At 36.8% G+C, this 22,295-nt stretch overlaps 1 protein-coding gene across 6 annotated transcripts in view; it reads right to left on the minus strand.

Annotated features, from left to right (window-relative positions):
- The window catches only part of FCHSD2 (FCH and double SH3 domains 2), a 334,052-nt gene that overhangs the window by 21,380 nt on the left and 290,377 nt on the right, over positions 1-22,295 (minus strand). For all 6 annotated transcript variants that reach the window (XM_072794507.1, XM_072794506.1, XM_072794509.1 and 3 more), the window contains 2 exons: positions 18,714-18,818; positions 6,143-6,304 (listed from right to left, as the gene is read on the minus strand). In XM_072794507.1, the coding sequence (XP_072650608.1) occupies positions 6,143-6,304; positions 18,714-18,818 (267 nt within the window). The remainder of the gene's footprint in view (positions 1-6,142; positions 6,305-18,713; positions 18,819-22,295) is intronic.

Here is a 22,295-nt window from a genome sequence, read left to right on the forward strand (position 1 = left end):
AAAGCTAATCTTAAAGAACTATAAATCTCTGACCTATTCATTTTTTATTTTTAAGTAATCCCTATATCCAACATGAGGCTTGAACTTACAACCCTGAGATCAAGAGTCACACATTCCACCAACTGAGCCAGCCAGGCACCCCTGACCTATTCTACTTCTAAGAACCTATATTACAGAAAAAAATCCTCTGTAAGGAAAAGAGAAATATAAATAGGTACACAAATATATTTTAAAGTATTATTTATTTAGAATATCTGGAAGCAATCTAAATATTGAACCTGTAAGAGAATAGTTAAGTGAATTATAGTATGCCTTCTGATCGAATACTATGCAGACATTAAAAGAGAGATTATGGAGATCATTCAGCAAAATGGCATGTTAGATGGAAAAATATACTAAATTAATTTTATTATGATCAATATGTTTATTTTATTTATTTATTTATTTTGATAAATATGTTTAAAAAAAAGAATAGTAGGGGTGCCTGGGTTGTTCAGGTAAGCGTTCACCTTTGGCTCAGGTCATGATCCTGACCCCAGGTCATGATCCTGACCCCTAGCGTTGGCTGTTTTCAAGATCCCTGCTCAGCTGGGAGCGTGCTTCTTCTCCCTCAGCTCCCCTTCCTCCACTAACATGCCCTCCTGTGCTCTCTCTCTTCTCTCTCTCAAATAAATGAAAAAAAAAAATCTTAAAAAAGACAGTAGAAAGAGAATAGAATTATATCAAGTTGCTAACAGTGGTGTTAAAAAGATGGAGTTTTTGGTCATTTTTTTTCTCTACTGAACTTTCTAATTTTTTTGTAATCTAGTTATATAACTTTTTCTATTCTAAAATTAATAACAATTTCAAAATTAGGTTGTAAACTGGATATGGGCTTTTGAGTAAGAGAAGAAAGGAAAATAAGAGAAGAGAGGAATGAAGAAAGGCTGATGGGGCTACTGGCAGCAATCTAACCACAGGAGGTTAGGTATGAGCTCTAGTTAACCATCAACTGAATAACTATATTAGCAGACTGCTCTCCTTGAAAAATATGTTGTTATACTCTGTGGTTCTTTTTCTCTTTTTCTTCCCAATCCTATAGTTTGTACCACAGCATAATATATAAGGCAAAGAGTTAATAGTCAAGTAAGTTTAGTTTCATCCCAATTCTATAAGGTAAATAGACTGTTTTAAAAACATGTCTTTTTTTAAATAATAAATTTATTTTTATTGGTGTTCAATTTGCCAACATACAGAATAACACCCAGTGCTCATCCCATCAAGTGCCCCCCTCAGTGCCCGCCACCCAGTCACCCCCACCCCCCGCCCTCCTCCCCTTCCACCAACCCCTAGTTCGTTTCCCAGAGTTAGGAGTCTCTCATGTTCTGTCTCCCTCTCTGATATTTCCTACCCATTTCTTCTCCCTTCCCCTCTATTCCCTTTCACTATTATTTATATTCCCCAAATGAATGAGACCATATAATGTTTGTCCTTCCCCGATTGACTTACTTCACTCAGCATAATAACCTCCAGTTCCATCCATGTTGAAGCAAATGGTGGGTATTTGTCATTTCTAATGGCTGAGTAATATTCCATTGTATACATAAACCACATCTTCTTTATCCATTCATCTTTCGATGGACACCGAGGTCCCTTCCACAGTTTGGCTATTGTAGACATTGCTGCTAGAAACATCGGGATGCAGGTGTCCCGGCGTTTCACTGCATCTGTATCTTTGGGGTAAACCTCCAGCAGTGCAATTGCTGGGTCTAGGGCAGATCTATTTTTAACTCTTTGAGGAACCTCCACACAGTTTTCCAGAGTGGCTGCACCATTTCACATTCCCACCAACAGTGCAAGAGGGTTCCTTTTTCTCCGCATCCTCTCCAACATTTGTGGTTTCCTGCCTTGTTAATTTTCCCCATTCTCACTGGTGTGAGGTGGTATCTCATTGTGGTTTTGATTTGTATTTCCTGATGGCCAGTGATGCAGAGCATTTTCTCATGTGCTTGTTGGCCATGTCTATGTCTTCCTCGGTGAGATTTCTGTTCATGTCTTTTGCCCATTTCATGATTGGACTGTTAATAAGGCACTTTACACTGTTACTGTCTAACACTAGAATTAACCATGTTTTCCAGATGGAAGGGAACTCTAAACCTGATGACTAATGCTTTTGTTGGCACCTATAATGGAAGAAATAATTTGATCCCCAGATGTGTATTTCTCCTTCATGCACCTTGCCAGTTATCTGCCAGGGTGGAGAGATACAAATCCTTCTAAATTATTTCAGTGTGTCATTTAAAAGCAGGTTAAATAAATACTGGGACTCAGTAAGCTATTCTGTGCCCATATCTCTCCTTTATTTATACAGTAGCCTCCCTTCCTTATCCCTGGGGGATATGTTCCAAGCCCTACATAGACTATGTTTTTTTCCTACACATATATACCTATGCTACAGTTTAATTTATAAATTAGGCCCAGTAAGAGATAAATAACAATAATAATAAAATATAACAATTACAACAATGTACTGTAATAAAAGTTATGGGAATGTGGTCTCTCTCTCTCAAAGTATCTATATTCACCCTTCTCTTTGTGGTGATGTGAGACAATAAAATGCCTATGTGATGAAATAAAATGAGGTGAATGACGTAGGCACTGTGATGGAGTGTTAAGCTACTACTGATCTTCTGACAATAAGTCAGAAGGAGGGTCATCTGCTTCCAGATAGTTGCTTCCATGGTTGACCATAGTAATTGAAACCAGGAAAAGTGACACCATGAATAAGGGAGGCACTAAATACATTGCTAGTAGAGCTTTCACAAAATATATCCTTCAGCTGAAAGTGGGATGACACAGGCTCCATAATACTGACTACAGGGAATAGAGTGGGAAAGAATTACAAAACACTCCCTTCACAGAGGATATGATATTCTTAGATGAGCTGATATCTTTGGACAGTTCTCAACACTTACTACCAGAATGTACTACTCATTGACACACTGTACTAGGCATATCTCCTTCATTTCCTTCTTTCACACTTAGAAGCCCTTCTTTATCTCCTGTTAAAATTCTTCAAGGACTATCTCAACTGACATTTCCTTCATGGGGCAAATGTCTTTCCTATTTTTCTATCTGGCATTGAGCTTTTTTGGTAGTATTTCATAAAATCATAAGATTTTGGAATTAGAGGGGATCTTAAGATCATTTAACTTTCTCTCTGAATCCAGAGAGAAGTGACTTTTTTTCCAAGGTGTTGATGAGTTAGGAGCAGGCAATTTCAAGTTTGCCATAGAGTAGCCCAGTCATACACTCCCATGTATCACTAAGATCTGTAAAGGTCTATCTGCTCTACTAGCTATGCTCTTTGAGGAGAGAGACCAAATCTTGTTCATTTCCAATTTACCCAGGAAGCAGGTACACAGTGAGGGGGTAAATGCCTGCCCAGTTGATTTAGTTAGAAAAGGTACTAGTCCAAGGGAAATCATGGGTCTGATAAGTTGCCAAGAGAGTCACTCTTGCCAAAAGATGCCAAAACAAAAGCTGTGTCTGCAATTTGCTGTCATCCTAAGTTCTGTACAACCTGAAGTAGATGGGAATTGTGATATTCAAAAGATGCATTAGGAAGAGATATTCCATGACATGGAGCAACTCTGTTGTACTGAAAATGGGGCAAGTGGGCAGCCCTGGTGGCTCAGCGGTTTAGTGCCTGCCTTCAGCCCAGGGCGTGATCCTGGAGACCTGGGATCGAATCCCACATCGGGCTCCCTGCATGGAGCCTGCTTCTCCCTCTGCCTGTGTCTCTCATGAATAAATAAATAAAATCTTAAAAAAAAAAAAAAGAAAACAGGGCAAGCTCTTCTAACCCCAAAGTCAAATGGGTGAGGTGTACTACTTTCTCTAGCTGGATTACCATTAATAGTGCAATAAAAATAAGCTTTCAATACTGCTTTTCCTCAAAATGCACACCCCCACACAATCTTTTTTAAATGTGCAAGTGTATTCCCATTAGAAAATCAGAATGCTATGTGAAAAAATTGACAAAACTTTCAGGAATGTTCTTAAACTTTAGCCAATTTCTCTAGCAAGGATGCCTTTTATCTAAAGGACATAAGCACTGAAGAGGCCAAAACTATGGATATAGTAGGAAGTTGAGAGATTAGAGTTTTAGCTTTTAGTTTGCCACTATTCCATCTATTCGTCCATCCATTCTTCCATTTTTTCCTTCAACAGACATTTATTGAGTACCTACCATATGCCAGGTACTTTGCTGTGCAGAGTAGTGAATCAGGCAGACCTGGAAATTATATTCCAGAGAGGAAGACAGACAAAGAAAACAAATAAAGAAGACAAGTACAGATTGTAATAAATGCCCTAAGGAAATAAACAGGATGAGAGAGAGTAATGGGTTGGGAGGCAGCAGCAGGAACTACTTTAGTCTGACCAGCTAGAAATCATACATCCACTTATGTAATAAGCAAATCACTGAACTTTTCTGGTTCTCAGATCTCCAACATGAAAATATAAGGTTGAACTGGATGACATCAGGGTGGAAAGAGCCCTGGACTTGAAGCAAGAAAATACCAGCTTGGGGCACCTGGGTGGCTCAGCTGTTTAAGCATCTGCCTTAGGTTCTGGGATCCAGCTCTGCATTGGGCTTCATGCTCAGTAGGGAGTCTGGTCTTCCCCCTGCTCATGTTCTCTCTCTCTTTCTCTCTCAAATAAATAAATAAAATCTTTAAAAAACCCCAAAAAACACCAGCTTGAGCTCTGGCCTTGTTTGTAACACCATACATGCACTATGTCTCTGATGAAAGACACAGTGCAATGCTCAAAATTACTCAGCATCAGGGAAATACAAATCAAATCCACAATGAAATACCACCTCACACCAGTCAGAATGGCTAATTAACAAGTCAGGAAACAACAAATGTTGGTAATGATACAAAGAAAGAGGTACCCTTTCACACTGCTGGTGGAAATGCAAGCTGGTGCAGCCACTCTGAAAAACAGTATGGAAGTTCCTCAAAAAGTTGAAAATGGAGCCAACCTATGACCCAGCAATTGCAATAATGAGTATTTACCCCAAAGATACAAATAGAGTGATCTGAAGGGGCACATGCACCCCAATGTTAATAGCAGCAAAGTCCACAGTAGCCAAACTATGGAAAGAGCCTCGATGTCCATCACCAGATGAATGGATAAGATAGGGTGTGTGTGTGTATGTATGTATGTGTATGTATATATACACACACACAATGCACTACTACTCAGCCATCAAAAAAAAAAAGAAAGAAATCTTGTCATTTGCAATGACATTGATGGAACTAGAGGATATCATGCTAAGTGAAATAAGTTAATCAGAGAAAGACAATTTTCATATGATCTCACTCATGTGGAATTTAAGAAATAAAACAGGATCATAAGGGAAGAGAGGAAAAAATAAAAGAGGAAATAAGAGAGGGAGACAAATGATAAGAGACTCTTAATCATAGGAAACAAACAGGGTCGTGGAGGGGAGGGGGATGGGGTAACTAGGTGATGGGTATTAAGGAGGGCCCATGATGTAATGAGCATTAGGTATTACATAAGACTGATGAATTGCTGATGTCTACCTCTGAAACCAATAGTACATTTTATGTTAATTGAGTTTAAATAAAATTTAAAAATTTTTTTGGAAAAAAAAAGATAGTGAGCAGAGTGTGAAAGCCCTTGTGAATCAAACAGGTTATGTCGCAGACTAAAAGTGTTCCTTTCCCTCCTTTAAGACTGTTTATGACTTTCTGGATATTAGTTTTCATTTGTACTATGGAATGGAAGACCTCTGAGCACTTCAGAAACACTAGATTAAAATTTTTATTCTGCTACTTCCAGGCAAGAAGCATATCTACTTCATGAATGGGATAAGGAGTTTGGTAAAGTGGCACTAATAAACCTACTAGTGATAGTACATTCTTTACTGCACATTAAAAAAAAAAGGCACGACTTTTTTCCTCTTGCTGTACCAAGTTTAACTCAGTGATAGGCTAAAGAGAAGAAACCAAACTGCTAGCAAAACCATTATTTTTTCTTTTAAATTTTGGCTATTTTCAGGTTTGGCTACACAAAGAATGGCATTCTTCAATGAAAGTCTGCCTATCATAGCCAAGAAAAGAAACCCTACCGAGTGTAAAGTGTCATTATTGGTCACTGCAGGAAGGCGAGCCCATCGTTCATTTTCCAGTTCTTCCATTACTTGATTCATTGCACTCTTTAGCCATGTATCCACAGAAACACCAATCTGCTTCAACAGGTCCAGTCGGGCTTCAGCTTTCAACTTAATTATCTAACAAAAGAAGAAAATGGTCAGAAATCAAGGCTATTTCCCCCTTCGGATCAATGTGTTTATTTCTGATTTATTAATTAGAATAGTCTTGATATTCACTAGCAATGCTACCTTGGCATACATATTAATTTTTCACTTGGATAGAGGAGAAGAAACACAAAAATGGAAATGAGGGCAAATGGCACACTTGCATTTGGAGAAGACACATCAAACATAACTTATGAACAGGAAGATACACCAAAGTCTGAATTCTTTTCCCTTTAATAAGGCTATGCATCAGAACATCCTAAAATCTAACATGTTTGACAGCCTTCTAACCCATCTCTTGGACTTACAAGTTCAAATCATCTCATCATATCACTCCTCTGGTAAAAGGAGGACTTTTTTTTTCCATGACTCCTGACTGAACTAGTTGGTAAAGGTTTGAATTAAATTATGATGTAGCAAAAAAAAAAAAAAATATGATGTAGCTGTCAGAAATAGTAAGAGACAGAAAATTAAAAGTTCCTAGTCTCCAAATTCAAGAAATGGAAAGACTACTTGTCCTCTGGCTCTCGTTCTAAGCCATAAGCAAGTAACCATAGAACCAGTCTAAACCTGTCTCAATCAAACAGCGACTGCTTTGCTCCAACAGCGGAGCCTCTGCAAATGCAGCTAGTCAGTGACAACCTTGCTCCAGTAATCAATCATCAGAGTAGTCAAGCTTCCACTCTTGCTTCCCACAGTCCACCAATCTGTATATACACAGCCACAATTGAGCCAATCTTAAGACGTTTTTAGTTTTGAATATCTGCCAACCCCTGAAATCCACACTTCTCAAAACCCTATATATCAGTTCTATTTGTTTAGAGAAACTATATAAATACCATCCTCTTTTGCTTAGCAAGTAGTAAATTCAGCTTCATTGTTCCACGTAATAGAGAGGTGGTCTCTTCCTTCAACATTTGAAGGTTCCAATGAGAAAATTTTGATTATTCGATAATTTCAACCCTCACTTCAAGCCTTCTGTGGGACTTTTGGACAAACAAGTATGCTCACTGATCCCTTCTAGTATGCAATTCTGACCACTCTCTGGATTCTCAACTGTGGGAGTTAGTATTATTATTATTTTTAAAATATTTTATTTATTTATTCATGAGAGACACAGGCAGAGGGAGAAGCAGGCTCCCTGCAGGGAGCCCTACGTGGGACTTGATCTTGGGACTCTGGGATCACGCCCTGAGCCACAGGCAGATGCCCAACCGCTGAGCTACCCAGGTGTCCCGGGAGTTTGTATTAAAATTGATCTAAGCTCTGCAGGCACCTAGTTGGCCCCATTGGTAGAGCATGCGACTCTTTTTTTTTTTTTTTTTAAAGATCTTATTTATTTATTCATGATAGACATAGAGAGAGAGTCAGAGACACAGGCAGAGGGAGAAGCAGGCTCCATGCACCGGGAATCCAACGTGGGATTCGATCCCAGGTCTCCAGGATCGCGCCCTGGGCCAAAGGCAGGCGCCAAACTGCTGCGCCACCCAGGGATCCCCTGACTCTGGATTTCCATTCAGGTCATGATCTCAGGGTTGTAAGACTGAGCCCCACGTTGGGCTCTATGCTCAGTGGGGAGTCTGCTTGAAATTTTCTCCCTCTTCCTATGTCCCTCCCCCTGCTCAATCTCTAACTAAATATGTTTAAAAATGAGATCAAATTCATGTTACATAAACCTTGCCACCTTAATCATTTTAAAGTATACAATTCAGTGGTTTTGGATATCTACAGATTTTATATAAAGTAGTTAAGAGTTTTTGGCTTGGAGGTACACCATTTGGTAAACAGCCTTGCAAAACTGTTTATTCTTCAAATAATTATTTTGATAATAGCTTTATTGAGATAAAGCTTACATATACCATAAAATTCATCCATTTAAAGTGGACAGTTCAATGATTTACAATATATTCACTGATACGTGCTACTATCACTACAATCAATTTTATTTAAATTTTTAAAAAGATTTTTATTTATTCATTCATGAGAGACACAGGGAGAGGGAGAGAAGCAGAGACACAGGCAAAGGGAGAAGCAGGCTCCATGCAGGGAGCCCGATGTGGGATTTGATCCCAGACTCCAGGATCATGCCCTGGGCCAAAGGCAGGTGCTAAACCACTGAGCCACCCAGGGATCCCTACAATCAATTTTAGAACATTTTAATCCCCTCCAAAAGAAACCCCATATCCTTTAACTCTTGCTCTCTTACTCCTTATTCCAATTACTGTTTTACTTTCTCTCTATATAGATTTATCTATTCTGAACATTTAATATAAATAGAACCATATAATATGTGGTCTTCTGTGTCTGGCTTCTTTTCACTTAGCATGTTTTCAAGGTTCATCCATGGCGTGACAGGTATCAGTACTTTATTCCTTTTTATGGCCAAGTAACATCCTATTATATGGATCTACCACACCTTATTTATCCATTTTCAGCTGATAGACACTTGGGTTATTTCAAATTTTTGCCTAATACGAATAACATTCCTTTAAATATTAGTGTGTAAGTTTTTGTGTAAACATGCTTTCATTTTCTTGGGTATACACCTATGACTGAAACTGCTTGGTCATAAAAAATAATGCTATTTTTAACCATTTGGGAAAATGCCAGACTGTTTGCCAAAGCAGCTGTCTCATTTGACAATCGCACCAGCAAGGTATGAGGGTTAACATTTCTCCACATCCTGAAAAATACTTAATGTCTGCCTTTTTGATTCTAGCCATCCTGGTGGGTGTGAAGTAGTATCTCATTATATAGTATTGACTTCTATTTCCTTGATGACTAATGATGTGAAGCATCTTTTCATGTATTTATTGGTTATCTGTGTATCTTCTAGAAGAAATGTTTGCCTATTCAGATCCTTTGCTCATTTTTAAAATGGATTGTTTTTTTACTTGTCCTTTTTATTTTGTCTTTGTCTTTATTTTAAGAGTTTTTCTGTATTCTAGATAAAAGTCTCTCATCAGATATATAATTTGCAGGTATTTTTTCCCATCCTATGGGTTGTCTTTCACTTTCTTCGTAGTATCTTTTGAAGCAAGGAGTTTTTAATTTAGACAAAATCCAATTTATCTTTTTTTTCCTCTCTTGTTGGTTGGGCTTTTTGTTTCATATCTAAGAAATTCATCCAAGGGTCACAAAGATTTATCCCTATGGTTCTTTGTGAGTGCTTTATAGCTTTAGCTCGTTACACTTAGGAATTTGATAATTTTAAGTTAAATATGGTATGAGGTAGGTATTCAACTTCATTCTTTCACATGGAAATATCCACTTGTCTCTGCACCATTCTAGTATGCATTTTAAACTGATATAAGTAATAAAATGTTTTAGAAAAGAAGAATGAACCAACAAACTCTTTCTTGGAAATCATAAATGTAAGTCACTTAACTGCAGAAGCAAAGAAACAAACAAAAACGGGAGAAAAGAGGGAGAGCATGAGTGAGATGGAGGGGGAGAAATATCAATTCTATTTTTAAAATACCAAGTAATTTTGTTTTCATAAGATTTATTTTTGTCAGTACTTTATCAAACAACTGATGAACATGGCATTTGCAAACTTAGATTTTTAGACTGCAGCTCCAGAATAATCATAGTTATCTTTCCTTCAGGGTTCCAACTGTTTATATTTTATCAACTATTTAAAAGAAGGATTTCCTAGGGTTTTCAAATGAATTTTGATGATTTGCCAGTTGATTAAAATTTGCAGAGCATAGGTCTCTGTAACTCTACATCCCAGATACTATCTGATTAAATCATTTTAGAATTTGTAAAGAGATGATGTTTTGAAGGCGAGACCTTTTAGAATACATAATCCTGGTGTACGAACACTGTTAATTAATTGATCTTAATATAAAACTTAAGCATAAGTATATCTAGATATCAAACCACAGTTGAGTTTATGAAATTTTTCGACAGTTATAAAGTCTGTAAATCCAATCTGGGCGTTAATTTATCTTCAAAATATCATTTCTCTTAGGATAAGGGCTGTGTCTGTTGCAACCCTACTATTTAGGACAGTGCTTGGCATATGCAGGAAATGAATAAGAGTAGATGACAGTATTTGCCACCCTAAATTACCTTTGGTATCTTAAAAAAAAAACCCCACTCTAAACAACTTTTATCAGATGTAGTAGGAACTATATGATTATACTATTTCATTTAATTCACACAACAATTCTGGGGATAGGGATGCCTGGGTGGCTCAGTGGTTGAGTGTCTGCCTTTGGCTCAGGGAGTGATCCTGGAGTCCCAGGATCGAGTCCTGTATTGGGCTCCCTGCATGGAGTCTGCTTCTCCCTCTGTGTGTATGATTCTGCCTCTCTCTCTCTCTCTCTCATGAATAAATAAATAAAATCTTTAAAAAAAACAATTCTGGGGATATATATCATAACATAAACTCCATTTTACAGATGAGAGAAATGATTTAACCAAGGTCTTATCAATTTTGGTAATTTGTTACTGCCAATGAATCATGCCTTCTGGTATCCATGCAGTCCTGTCACACACTGATTCTGGGCTTATCCATGTGATCTGTTTTGAGGGACCATAGGCAAATTTGATGCCAGCAGAGATTTGATAAGTGCATTTAAACTTGAGGTCTCTCCACTATGTAAGGAAGCCTAGTTTAGCATATGTGAGCATGAAAGACCATTTGGAAAAAAGGCCCAGCTCTCCAAGTAGACCCTCTGGGTGAATGTAGCTCCTTGAGTAAACTCAGGAAAAACCTGCAAAAGAAACGCACAGTCAACACCCAGAATGGTGAGAGATAATAAATCATTTTTCTCATAAAGTTGGGTGTGTGTGTTTTAAGTTAGGAACAGATTATTGTGTTTAAATAATTTAATTTCCAAATACCTGGAGAATTTTCAGGTATCTGTTACTGATTTTCAATTTAATTCTGATGGGTCAGAGAATATACTCTGAGTGATAACAATACTTTTAAACTAATTGACACTGGTTTATGGTCTAGTATATGGTCTTGCTGAACATTCCGTGTATACTTTAAAAGAACAAGTACTCTACTCTTATGGGATGGAGTGTTCTATAAATGCCAATTAGGTAAAGTTGGTTGACAGTGTTATTCAAGTCTTCTGTGTCCTTGCTCATTTTACAGCTTCTTGTTCAAATTCCTGAAAGGAATGTTGAAATCTCTGACTACCATTGTAGCTTGGTCTATTTCTTCTTTCAGTTCTGTCAGTTTTTGCTTCATGTATTTAGTAGCTCTATTATCAGCTACCTATACTATACATCCAGAATTGTTGTGTCTTCTTGATGGAGAAGATAATGATGACCTTATTTTTAATCATTATAAATTATTCCTTTTAGTATTTCTCATCCTGTAGTCTATTTTGTCTGATATTATTATAACCACTCCAATATTTTAATGGTTAGTGTTACTCCCCTGTGTTGAGCAACAGCTAAAATTTCAGCTCAGTTATTTTGCCTTCTGGCTCCTGTTTCCTGTCAAGCTCCTGGGAATTTCTGCCTCACCAGTGCATGCAGGTTTGGCTGAGGATCTGAACGGTTATTTATATATACGCAAACTTGAGGGCTCCCTGACTATTTAAATAGTTATTTTAAATATTTTTACCCCAGGTTAGTAACTTATCTAAAGGTGGATTAGTGGGGATCCCTGGATGGCTTGGCGGTTTCGCGCCTGCCTTTGGCCCAGGGTGTGATCCTGGAGTCCCGGGATCGAGTCCCACGTTGGGCTCCTGGCATGGAGCCTGCTTCTCCCTCTGCCTGTCTCTCTTTCTCTCTCTCTCTCTCTCTCTATCATAAAATAAAAATAAATCTTAAAAAAAAATAAAGGTGGATTAGTCTAATATGACTAGTTCCTTATTACCAGAAGCAGAAACCCTTGTAGAAATAGTCTACATTCAAAATGAACTGCAAAAAAAAAAAAAACAAAAAAAAAACAAAAAGAAAAACAAAATGAACTGCAAATAAATCTTAGATTTTGCTCAATAGTTTATCATTAATAATATTTCCATTGTAATGCTGAAACTTTAATATACTGCACGATAAAGCAAAATAAAATACTATGATAGTATTATTAGGAACCAACATTTTCCATATAAGAAAAAAAGATAAATATAGAATCAAAGAAGTTGAACAAAATCCTTCTAATTTTAAATTTTAATTGGAAATATCAACATGAAGTCATAATTTTAAAAAAAAGTAATTCCTAGCTTTAAAAACAAAGAAAGGGCCAAGACATAAATGACATCCATTACAATAAGCACCTTCATATCCTAGACCTTGGTGTCTAAATACTATTCTCTATTAAAAGAAATCAAAGTTCCTTGGAGAAATGGCTAATTCTAAGTCTGGGCAGGGAAAATATAAAGTGAGTCTATGACTGCAGGCTTGTGTGAGAAAGCAAGAAACTGTTCAAAGGCTAATGGGAATAATGTCAAAAGGACATGGAAGCCTTTTGACATTATTCCCATGGATGGATTCTCATTGGCCCAAAATACACAATATGGGGCTTAAAAGAGGCCAACTGTAATTGAAAATACATTAAATGAATAAAAATCCACAATAAATTCAGAATATATAAGGTGGGAGTCCTTGATGAGAAGCAAAGGGTAGGGACTCGGGGAAAATACATCTACCACAAAGCTGTGAACTGAAAAATTCCCAGAGCTGAAAGATGTTACAGTTCTATCCAGACAGAGTTGAGAAACCTTGTTGGATACTCATGGCATAACAAGAAACTATAGAAAGGAAATGTATAAGTAATAGGGCTAAATTTGCCCTCTTGCAAAGGCTATTCTAAACCAACCCAAACAAAGCTTAAAAACAACCCTCCCAAGGATCAAACTGATCTGCAACTGAACTGGCTGTTCAGCTCAGTTTTGTTGAAAATAAAACTCAGTAATTTTCAAAAGATGAAAGGAGAATCCAGGCATTCAGTAACCAAACACTCACAATTTCTACTACGTATTTGAAAAGCAGAAAAATCTGAGCCATAACTAAAGGAAAAAACTGGTCAATAAGAAAGAGAAACAGAAATCACAGATATGGGGATGCCTGGATGGCTCAGTGGTTGAGCATCTGTCTTCCACTCAGGATGTGATCCTGGAGTTCTGGGATTGAGTCCTACATCAGGCTCCTGCAGGGAGCCTGCTTGCTTCTGCCTCTCTATGTGTCTCATGGATAAATAAATAAATCTTAAAAAAAAAAAAGATCACGGATATGATGGCATGAGCAGACAAGCAAAGTCATTATTAAAAATACACTTAAGGATTTCAAGGAAAACATGAAGATAAACAGGTGTGAATTGAGAATATAAAGAACTGAAAACTGGGCAGCCCTGGTGGCGCAGCGGTTTGGCGCCGCCTGCAGCCTGGGGTGTGATCCTGGAGACCGGGGATCGAGTCCCATGTCAGACTCCCTGTGTGGAGCCTGCTTCTCCCTCAACCTGTGTCTCTGCCTCTCTCTCTGTGTCTATGAATGGATGGATAAAGTCTTTAAATAAAATAAATCTGTTAAAAAAAATAAAGAACTGAAAACTTATAGAGCTGAAACTGTAATATCTGGAATCAGTCACAAGATGGCCTACAGTAGATTATACACAACAGAAGAAAGGATCAGTGAGCTTGAATACATAGTAGCTCATTGAACTGAACTAAAGAAAAAAATTAAGGTTGGATAAAAATGTGAGGGGTGGTCTTTCTATGTGATATATAGGACAGTATCAAGTAATCTTTTCTTTTTAAAGATTTTTATTTATTTATTCATGAGAGACACAGAAAGAGAGGCAGAGACATAGGCAGAGGGAGAAGCAGGCTCTGTGTGGGGAGCCTGATGTGGGACTCAATCCCAGGACCCCAGGATCATGACCTAAGCCAAAGGCAGATAACTCAACCACTGAGCCACCCAAGTATCCCAAAATCAAGTAATCTAATGTTCATGTTGTTGAAGCTCAACAACCTATATGACAGAAATATCTGATATCTTGATTGTGGTGGTGAATACTTAGGGAGATGCATTTGTCCAAGCTCACCAAACTGTTCACTTGAAATAGTTATATTTTATTGTATGTATATTATACCTTGATAGAACTGATTTTTAAAATTCTGTGACATTATAATGATACTTAACTAAGAGAAAACTACCCATTTGCCACTATTGGAGGTGACTAGTACTTGCTAGCTGCAAGTACATAAAAAAGGAACTTTAATAGTTGAAAGATCTGGTAGCACCACCTAATTAAGTGACTACTATCATTAATAGACAATTTGATAAAAACATTCTGTAATGAAAATCATAGCATCATCTATAAAGTATTCTTGCCTAAAATACTTATTCTAATCAAGAATCTAGATTTAACTTCCATTTTACAGAATAGAACATATGAAACCAATATTGCAAAATATTAATTGTTTGAATTTAGCATATCAAGAAATATGTATTTACTCTTCATCCTTATATATGGTTGAAAATTTTCACAATAAAAATGAAAGAAAGTGAGAGGTCAAAAGGTCTGCTGTCATAGTGTTACATGAGTACAGTGAAAACTCATAGTAACAGGCCCAGATGTAATATAAATTTGGATATAAAATGATAAGAAATTGTTTTTATTGCAGGTTCATCCTTAACATTTCCTTAATATTGAGGTGATGAGGCCTCATATTTTACGCAACTGAAATTTTTAGGTTCCTCCTATAGCATGCTGGGAAGGGTATTAATTACCATTTTTGAGTCACTGAGGTACATGATGACATAATTTTGGATTCCTGATGTACAACAGAATATTATAGGATGATAATTTAAAATGATATCTATGATAATGTGCTTATATAAATAAAAATTGATTTTTTTGTTTTGTTAATTCACTGTTAGTGTGCTTTGGCTTTCAAATATTCATTCAATTCAGATTAAAATATATAGTTAATATCTTAGAGAAGGAATCATATAGTCTATGCAGACCTTATACCAAACGTGAGTTACTAAAAATTTCTGGGTATATTTGACTTCTTAAATTAACTTTCTCCTCTTTGTATCTCCTCATTGTCACAAAAAGAGAACTGCCCTCAACCCAAATAAAAGGAAAAATTTAAACATGCAAAAAATAATTGTGTTCTGGAACAACATAAGTCAGGTACGGTTCCAAAAAGATGGTATTTAAAATTCTTGGTTTCTTGGCAAGTCATTTTTAAAATAGGAATGGTAAGTCAGATGAAGAATGTGTGTCTTTTGTGACAAAAGGCATTTCAAAAAATTCAAATACCTAAATACCAGGTTAAGAATATTGTTATCAAAGTTAACTTAAGCAGCTATTATTTTGTTTCAATTCTGGAATTTGTTAGGGGCTGCAAACATTACCACATCTAATATAAAGATTTTTGTGACAATTACAGAGATCATAACAATCTAACAATAGTTTGTTCATCACTGTATGTCTAGTATATCCATCAGTATCTGGCACATGGCAGGTATTCATTAAGTATCTGTTAAACTAATCAATTGGTGAATTTGTGGCACTTTAACCAGCCAATTATTAATTAATCACTATATAAACCCTATTCTTTGGAAAAGCACAGGTAATTTATATTTTTTATTTCTTACGTTTGGAAAATATTTATTACTGAGCACTACAAAGGTTTTTATTCTAACTAGCAATACTGAATGGAAACATAATACAGAAAGGACTGGATAAAGTAGATTAACCAACAAGGAATATTCATGTTGGTAGGAGTTAAAAACCAAACATGAGGGCAGCCCGGGTGGCTCAGCAGTTTAGTGCTGCCTTCAGCCCAGGGTGTGATCCTGGAGACCCAGGATTGAGTCCCATGTCGGGCTCCCTGCATGGAGCCTGTTTCTCCCTCTGCCTGTGTCTCTGCCTCTCTCTGTGTGTCTCTCATGAATAAATAAAATCTTAAAAAAAAAAAAAAACAAACCCAAACATGAAGGATATAATGGAATTTTAATCAGCTGTCTCCCTTTTGATTAGGTATTTATTAATAAATGATGTAAATAACTATTGAATGGAAAGAGAAAATCCAATGCAAATGATACACAAGCAAAGGAAAAGAAAAAAGGAATCTAGGGGTTTCTGGGTGGCTCAGTCAGTTAAGTGTCTGCCTTCGGCTCAGGTCATAATCCTAGGTCTATCCAAAAGTCTATCCAAAAGTGTCATTATGACAATCTGTTAAGTACTACTTCAATACTACACTCACATGTTTGCCCTCTTATTTTAGCTTGGTTGTACTTTGTATCTGATAGGTGAAAATCAAGTGAGAGATCATTTTAAGATAGCAGTAGGATTAACTAGATTTCATAGATATTTAAAGCTGAGATAATGAATGGATCCAGCCCCATGGTTTTTAGCATATTCCATATTTTGGTAAGAAAATTATCTTTGAGAATGTAGACTTAAATACTGGTATTAGGAGAAATGAGACATTCTGTTGTGGGAATCTCACTTCATATTTTTAGCTTTAAGCTAACAAACACAGGGCTGTTTAGCATACTCATGGAAATTACAGATCATTCAGTCTAAATGCAGACTTTATGTGACTGATACTTACTACTGCTACAACTGAGGGGGTTGATAGAATTATGGTACCAGACAGTGACACCATGGAGGGAGTCTGGAAATGGAAAATCCAAGAGAGAACACACCCTTTTCTGAGACTTGTTCTGTTCCACTAAGGCTCTGAAACTGGCTTCATCTCAGTGTACGGAGAAACAAACAGCAGGAAAAACTCTTACACACAAGCCAATGTCTCTTAGACCAGGCAAGGGCCTGCCAACAGTACTTGGCCAGTATACTAGGGTAGTGGTTTAGCTATGACCCTGAATTCAGAGTGGAAAATGGCTATTTATTGTACACCCTGCCCTCTTCACTATGGAGGCTATGGATCATGTGCCAGAAACAAAGGCAAGCTGGGTTTACTGGGGCTTCTCTAGACTAGGCAGATGGCAAGCCTTTCTGGTTCAGATCACTTCTGTGGGGTTGTGCCAAAAACATTCTCATACTCCCTGTTTGCCTAAACTGCCCTTCCCCTGACCACCTGCTTCCCCCCCAATCAACCACTGAAATATTTCCTCAAAACCTCTAGAATCCTGAGGGAGTATATGAAAATCACTGATTAACCTTCAGTCAATACAAGAACTCCTTGTGCAGAGTCCCTGACAGTATCTTATACACTTACAGTGCTGCACTTTATCCCAGGGGAGCTTATTCTCTCATTGGACAAATGAATGTTAGAGAGTGTTTCCCAAAGCCAGGCTCAAATCTGCCTCTTTCCTACCCTCTTTCGGTTCAAGTTACGCCTCTTGACATTGCATGACATAAATCTTATGCTATCCCTTTTTCTCTCATTCTAAAATACTCATCTGTCAACACCCAGCTCAAATTCTACCTCTTCTGTGCTACCTGCACTAACAACTTCTCCCACAGTGGTCTCTGTGTCCTCTGGGTTTCTTGAGTATTAAGTATACCTGTATGGACCACTTCTTGGCATTTATATTTTACAGTTTTAGTTACCTTTGGCACTCTCTGTGCCTTCCTAACAGGAACATACTCTCTTTAAGGTCTGGATAGTCTCAGTCTTTCTAAAATGTTTATTTTCTACATCCCTTCAACATGTTGCATTGGGTAGATAACTATACACAGCGTGCACAGGTTATCCATGAATTGGTCCTAACCACAATTATTTTGCTTACTTCCTACCACATTTCCTCATAAAAACCCTCCACTTTGAACAAATCCAACTGCCAAATTGTATCCTGTCTTCCTCCTTTGTAAGTAACTTTTTTCTTTCCATCTCAACCTCTCTGCCTGTAGATCAGGTAGTATTACTCTAGGGTGAATGAACTTTTGGACACTGTACACAAAAATGTGTATTTTTTTGTGAGAGAGAGGGTTTCACATTTTTGCACACAATCCTCAAAGGGTCCCATGACCCTTTACCAAAAGATTAAAATCCAGTGTTGTAATGTTTTTTAGCCTGTCTGCTTAACCAAGTCTCTCTTTATAAAAGATCAGCTTATGCCCCTAGACCAATGAGACTTTCATTATGGGGGAGGATTTTTCAAGGCTCTGAACATATGTATCTATCAATTTTATGCCATTAATTTGACTTATTATGTACTTTATGAAAAATGTAAAATTAATATCTTATTGTGACTTAATTCTTCTCTTATTTAATTTTTTATGATTGTAAACTCTTCAGATAGCAGGTTCAGTGTCTTTTTGTTATGTATACTACCTTGTATAAAGTAGGTGCTAAAAAATAATACTCTGGACAGATGAAGATGCTGAATCATCTTCAAATTAATCCATGTATAGAAACTGAATTCTAGAGATATATATCACAGCTGTGATGTTGTTGGAGCTGGGCAAAATGCCAGTTAGCTGTCACCTCACCTCTGCTTTACGAATATTTTCTCTAGCTTCATCTATTTTCTGTTCCAACTCTGCTCGGCTTTGTTCTGACACTGCAACTCCATGACATTCCAGGTCATCTAGAACCTATTAAAGAAAACAGAAAAACAATGATGGTTTTTGCTTCAGTGACTACAGTATTTAGGTAATTTAACAGACTTCAGTGACGAGTGGCCACAATTCCTTTTTTAACCTTTAATTTTTTTCATTTATTTGTTAATTAGAAAAAAAAAGACCCCTTGATATAATTATACTCATTCAAAGTTGCAAAAAGTACTACAGAAAGTCCCCTCACACTTTCCCCCACAGCAACAACTTATATAACTGTTCTATAATATAAAAACCAGGAAATCGACATTGGCACAATCTACAAACCTTATTTGGATGGCATATTTTGATATGCATACACCTTCAGTTTTTAAAAATTACAAGAATATAGGGGTGCTTGGGTGGCTCAGTTGCTCGAGCATCTGCCTTTGGCTCAGGTCATGATCCCTGGGTCCTGGGATCGAGCCCTGTGGGTAGGCTCCCTGATCAGGGGGAGTCTTCTTCTCCCTCTCCTTCTGTCCCTCCTCCTGTTTGTGCTCTCATGCGCTCTCTCAAATACATAAATAAAATCTTTTTTAAAATTACATGAATATAAAGTATTGTAAAAGAACTAAAAAATGGCAAAAAGTCTCATATTTGCACATTCCACTATGTGCCCCCCATCCAAGAGATAATTACTGCCATCAATTTACATGTATTTTTCCAAACTATTTCTTATGTATTTGTGCATACTTGCAGTTCTGCTTAAAAAATAATAAAATGACAGGGCACCTCGGTGGCACAGTTGGCTAAGTAAGAAGTCGACTCTTGGTTTTGGCTCAGGTTGTGATCTCAGGGTTGTGAGACTGAGCTCTGCCTCAGACTCCACTCTCAGCATGGAGTCTGCTTGAGATTCTTTCTCTCTCTCTCTGCCCCCTTGCTATCTCTCTCTCTCTCTCTCTCTCTAAAATAAATAAATCTTAAAAAAAAAGCCACTGAGACCTATCATCCCCTCAATGCGTCTAAGAGATCTTTTTATAATTGTACAAATAGAGTGACTTCATTTTCTAATCCACAGATTCATAGTTCAGTTGTATCATTTTTATTTCCCATTTTCATTTTATTCTTATTCTACTGCTATTTTTCAAATCCACAGATTCATAGTTCAGTTGTATCATTTTTATTTCCCATTTTCATTTTATTCTTATTCTATTGCTATTTTTCAAATTTCCCATTATTATAAATAGTACTGTACAACCTGGTTAATGACTCTTTGAACACATATAGGAATATTTATTTAAGATAAAAATACAGAAGTGGAAATTGTACATTTTAATTTAAACATACATTGCTGGGGGCACCTGTTAAATGTCTGACCCTCAGGTTTCAGCTCAGGTCCTTATTTCAGGGTCATAGATGGAGCCCCAGATTGGGCTCCACACTCAGCATAGAGTCTGCTTGAGACTCTGTCTGTCCCTCCCTCACCCTGGCCCCCGCACAGGCCCTCTCATTCTCTAAAATAAAAAAATAAATAAACCTTTAAAAAAAAATAGACATTGCCAAATTGTCCCCTAAAAGTTCTAGTATTCAACTAGTAGTGTGTGAGCATATTTTTTTGTATCTTACTAACATTACATATTGTCATTCTTTAAAATTTTTGCCAAGATTATATGTAAAGTTAATCATATTGTTTCAATTTTCATTTCTCTGATTAACAGTGTCATTTCATATATTGCTGGTCATCTGTATTTCTACTTTAATAAATTGGCAGTTCATAGCCTCTATTTATTTCTCTAGTTTTTTGCCCTTTTATTATTTATTAAACATTCTTGATATTAGTCCTTTTTCTGTTATTTATTTTATAAATATTTCCTCTCATTTTATTCCCTTACTCTTAACTTCTTAAAGTTCTTTTATTTTATAGACTGTATATAGTCTTATATTTATTCTTACTGAACCATTGTTATGTCTATTTGACAGTTGGGTCACATATTTTGGGGGGGTACATAGTCACATCACCTGTAAATAATAACAGGCATACCTTTTCCTAATATTTGAACACTTTCTTTTTCTTTCATTAATGTACCAAATCTTACGACCCTGAAAAGTAGTGGTGATGATTGGTACTGTTTAGGTAGGCATAATGCCCTCCAAAGATTTCAATATCTTAATCCTGGAACTGTTAATATGTAAAATTAATTTACAGATATATTAGAGTTATGGAACTTAAGATAGGGAGATTATGCTAGATTACTGATGCGGCAAAATCTAATCATTATGGCCCCTTATAAGCAGAGAACTTTCTCTGACTGGAATCAGATGAGAGGCCAAAAAGGAAGTCAAATTCCAACCATGGGAAGATTCAATGAATCACTGATGGTTCTGAGATGTAGAAGTCCATGTGCAAGGACCAGAGAGAGTATACTCTAGGAGGTAAGAGTAGCCTCCAGCTGATAGGAAAGAAGCAAGGACCTCAAGTTATTAGGATCTAGATCCTAACAACAACCTGAATGAGCTTAGAAGTGGGTTCTACCCTAAAGGCTAGCAGCACAATTTGATTTTGGCCTTGTTTAGAGCCTAAGCAGTAAAATCAACCAAATCCATCCAGATTTCTGATCCACGGAACTGTGAGATAAGAATTTTATAGTGTTTTAAGCTACTAAATTCATGGTAATTTGTTATGGCAGATATTGAAAACTAACACAACCATCAAGTATAATGTTTACTGTAAGTTTCAGGAAGATATCCTTGTTAGGATGAAAAATTCTTTATCTTGCTGGCTGTGACTTTTATTTTTTAATCACTAAGAGATAATGAATGTTATCATATGATTTTTTGGTAACAAAAATAGTCACAGAATTTTTCATCTTTATTTGGTGAATGCAGTTTATTATATGGATAAATTTTCTAGAGTTGAATCAGTCTGTCACCCTAACTAGTCATGTGCTTAAAATATAACTGGATTCATTTTTATTGAAATTTACTCAGCATTTTTATAAGTTTGTTACATTTTTGTTAAAAATCAATGGACTATATACATGTGCACCAGTTTGTAGACTATCCTTTTTGTTCCATTCAATTATAAGTCTGTTCTTTTTTTTCCATGTTGGCAAGTTGAATTTATTATTAATTAATCAATTAATTATATTGGAGTTCTATTTGCCAACATATAGAATAACAACCCAATGCTCATCCCATCAAGTGCCCCCCTCAGTGCTCGTCACCCAGTCACTTCCACCCCCGCCCACCTCCCTTTCCACCATCCCTAGTTCATTTCCCAGAGTTAGGAGTCTCTCATGTTCTCTCTCTCTGATATTTCCCACTCATTTTCTCTCCTTTCCCCTTTATTCCCTTTCACTATTTTTTATATTCCCCATCTGAATCAGACCACATATTTGTCCTTCTCCGATTGACTTATTTCATTCAGCATAATACCCTCCAGTTCCATCCACGTTGAAGCAAATGGTGGGTATTTGTCGTTTCTAATGGCTGAGTAATATTCCATTGAATACATAGACCACATCTTCTTTATCCATT

This window comes from Canis lupus, chromosome 23 (genome assembly GCF_048164855.1).
Source record: "Canis lupus baileyi chromosome 23, mCanLup2.hap1, whole genome shotgun sequence".
Lineage (NCBI taxonomy): Eukaryota > Metazoa > Chordata > Mammalia > Carnivora > Canidae > Canis > Canis lupus.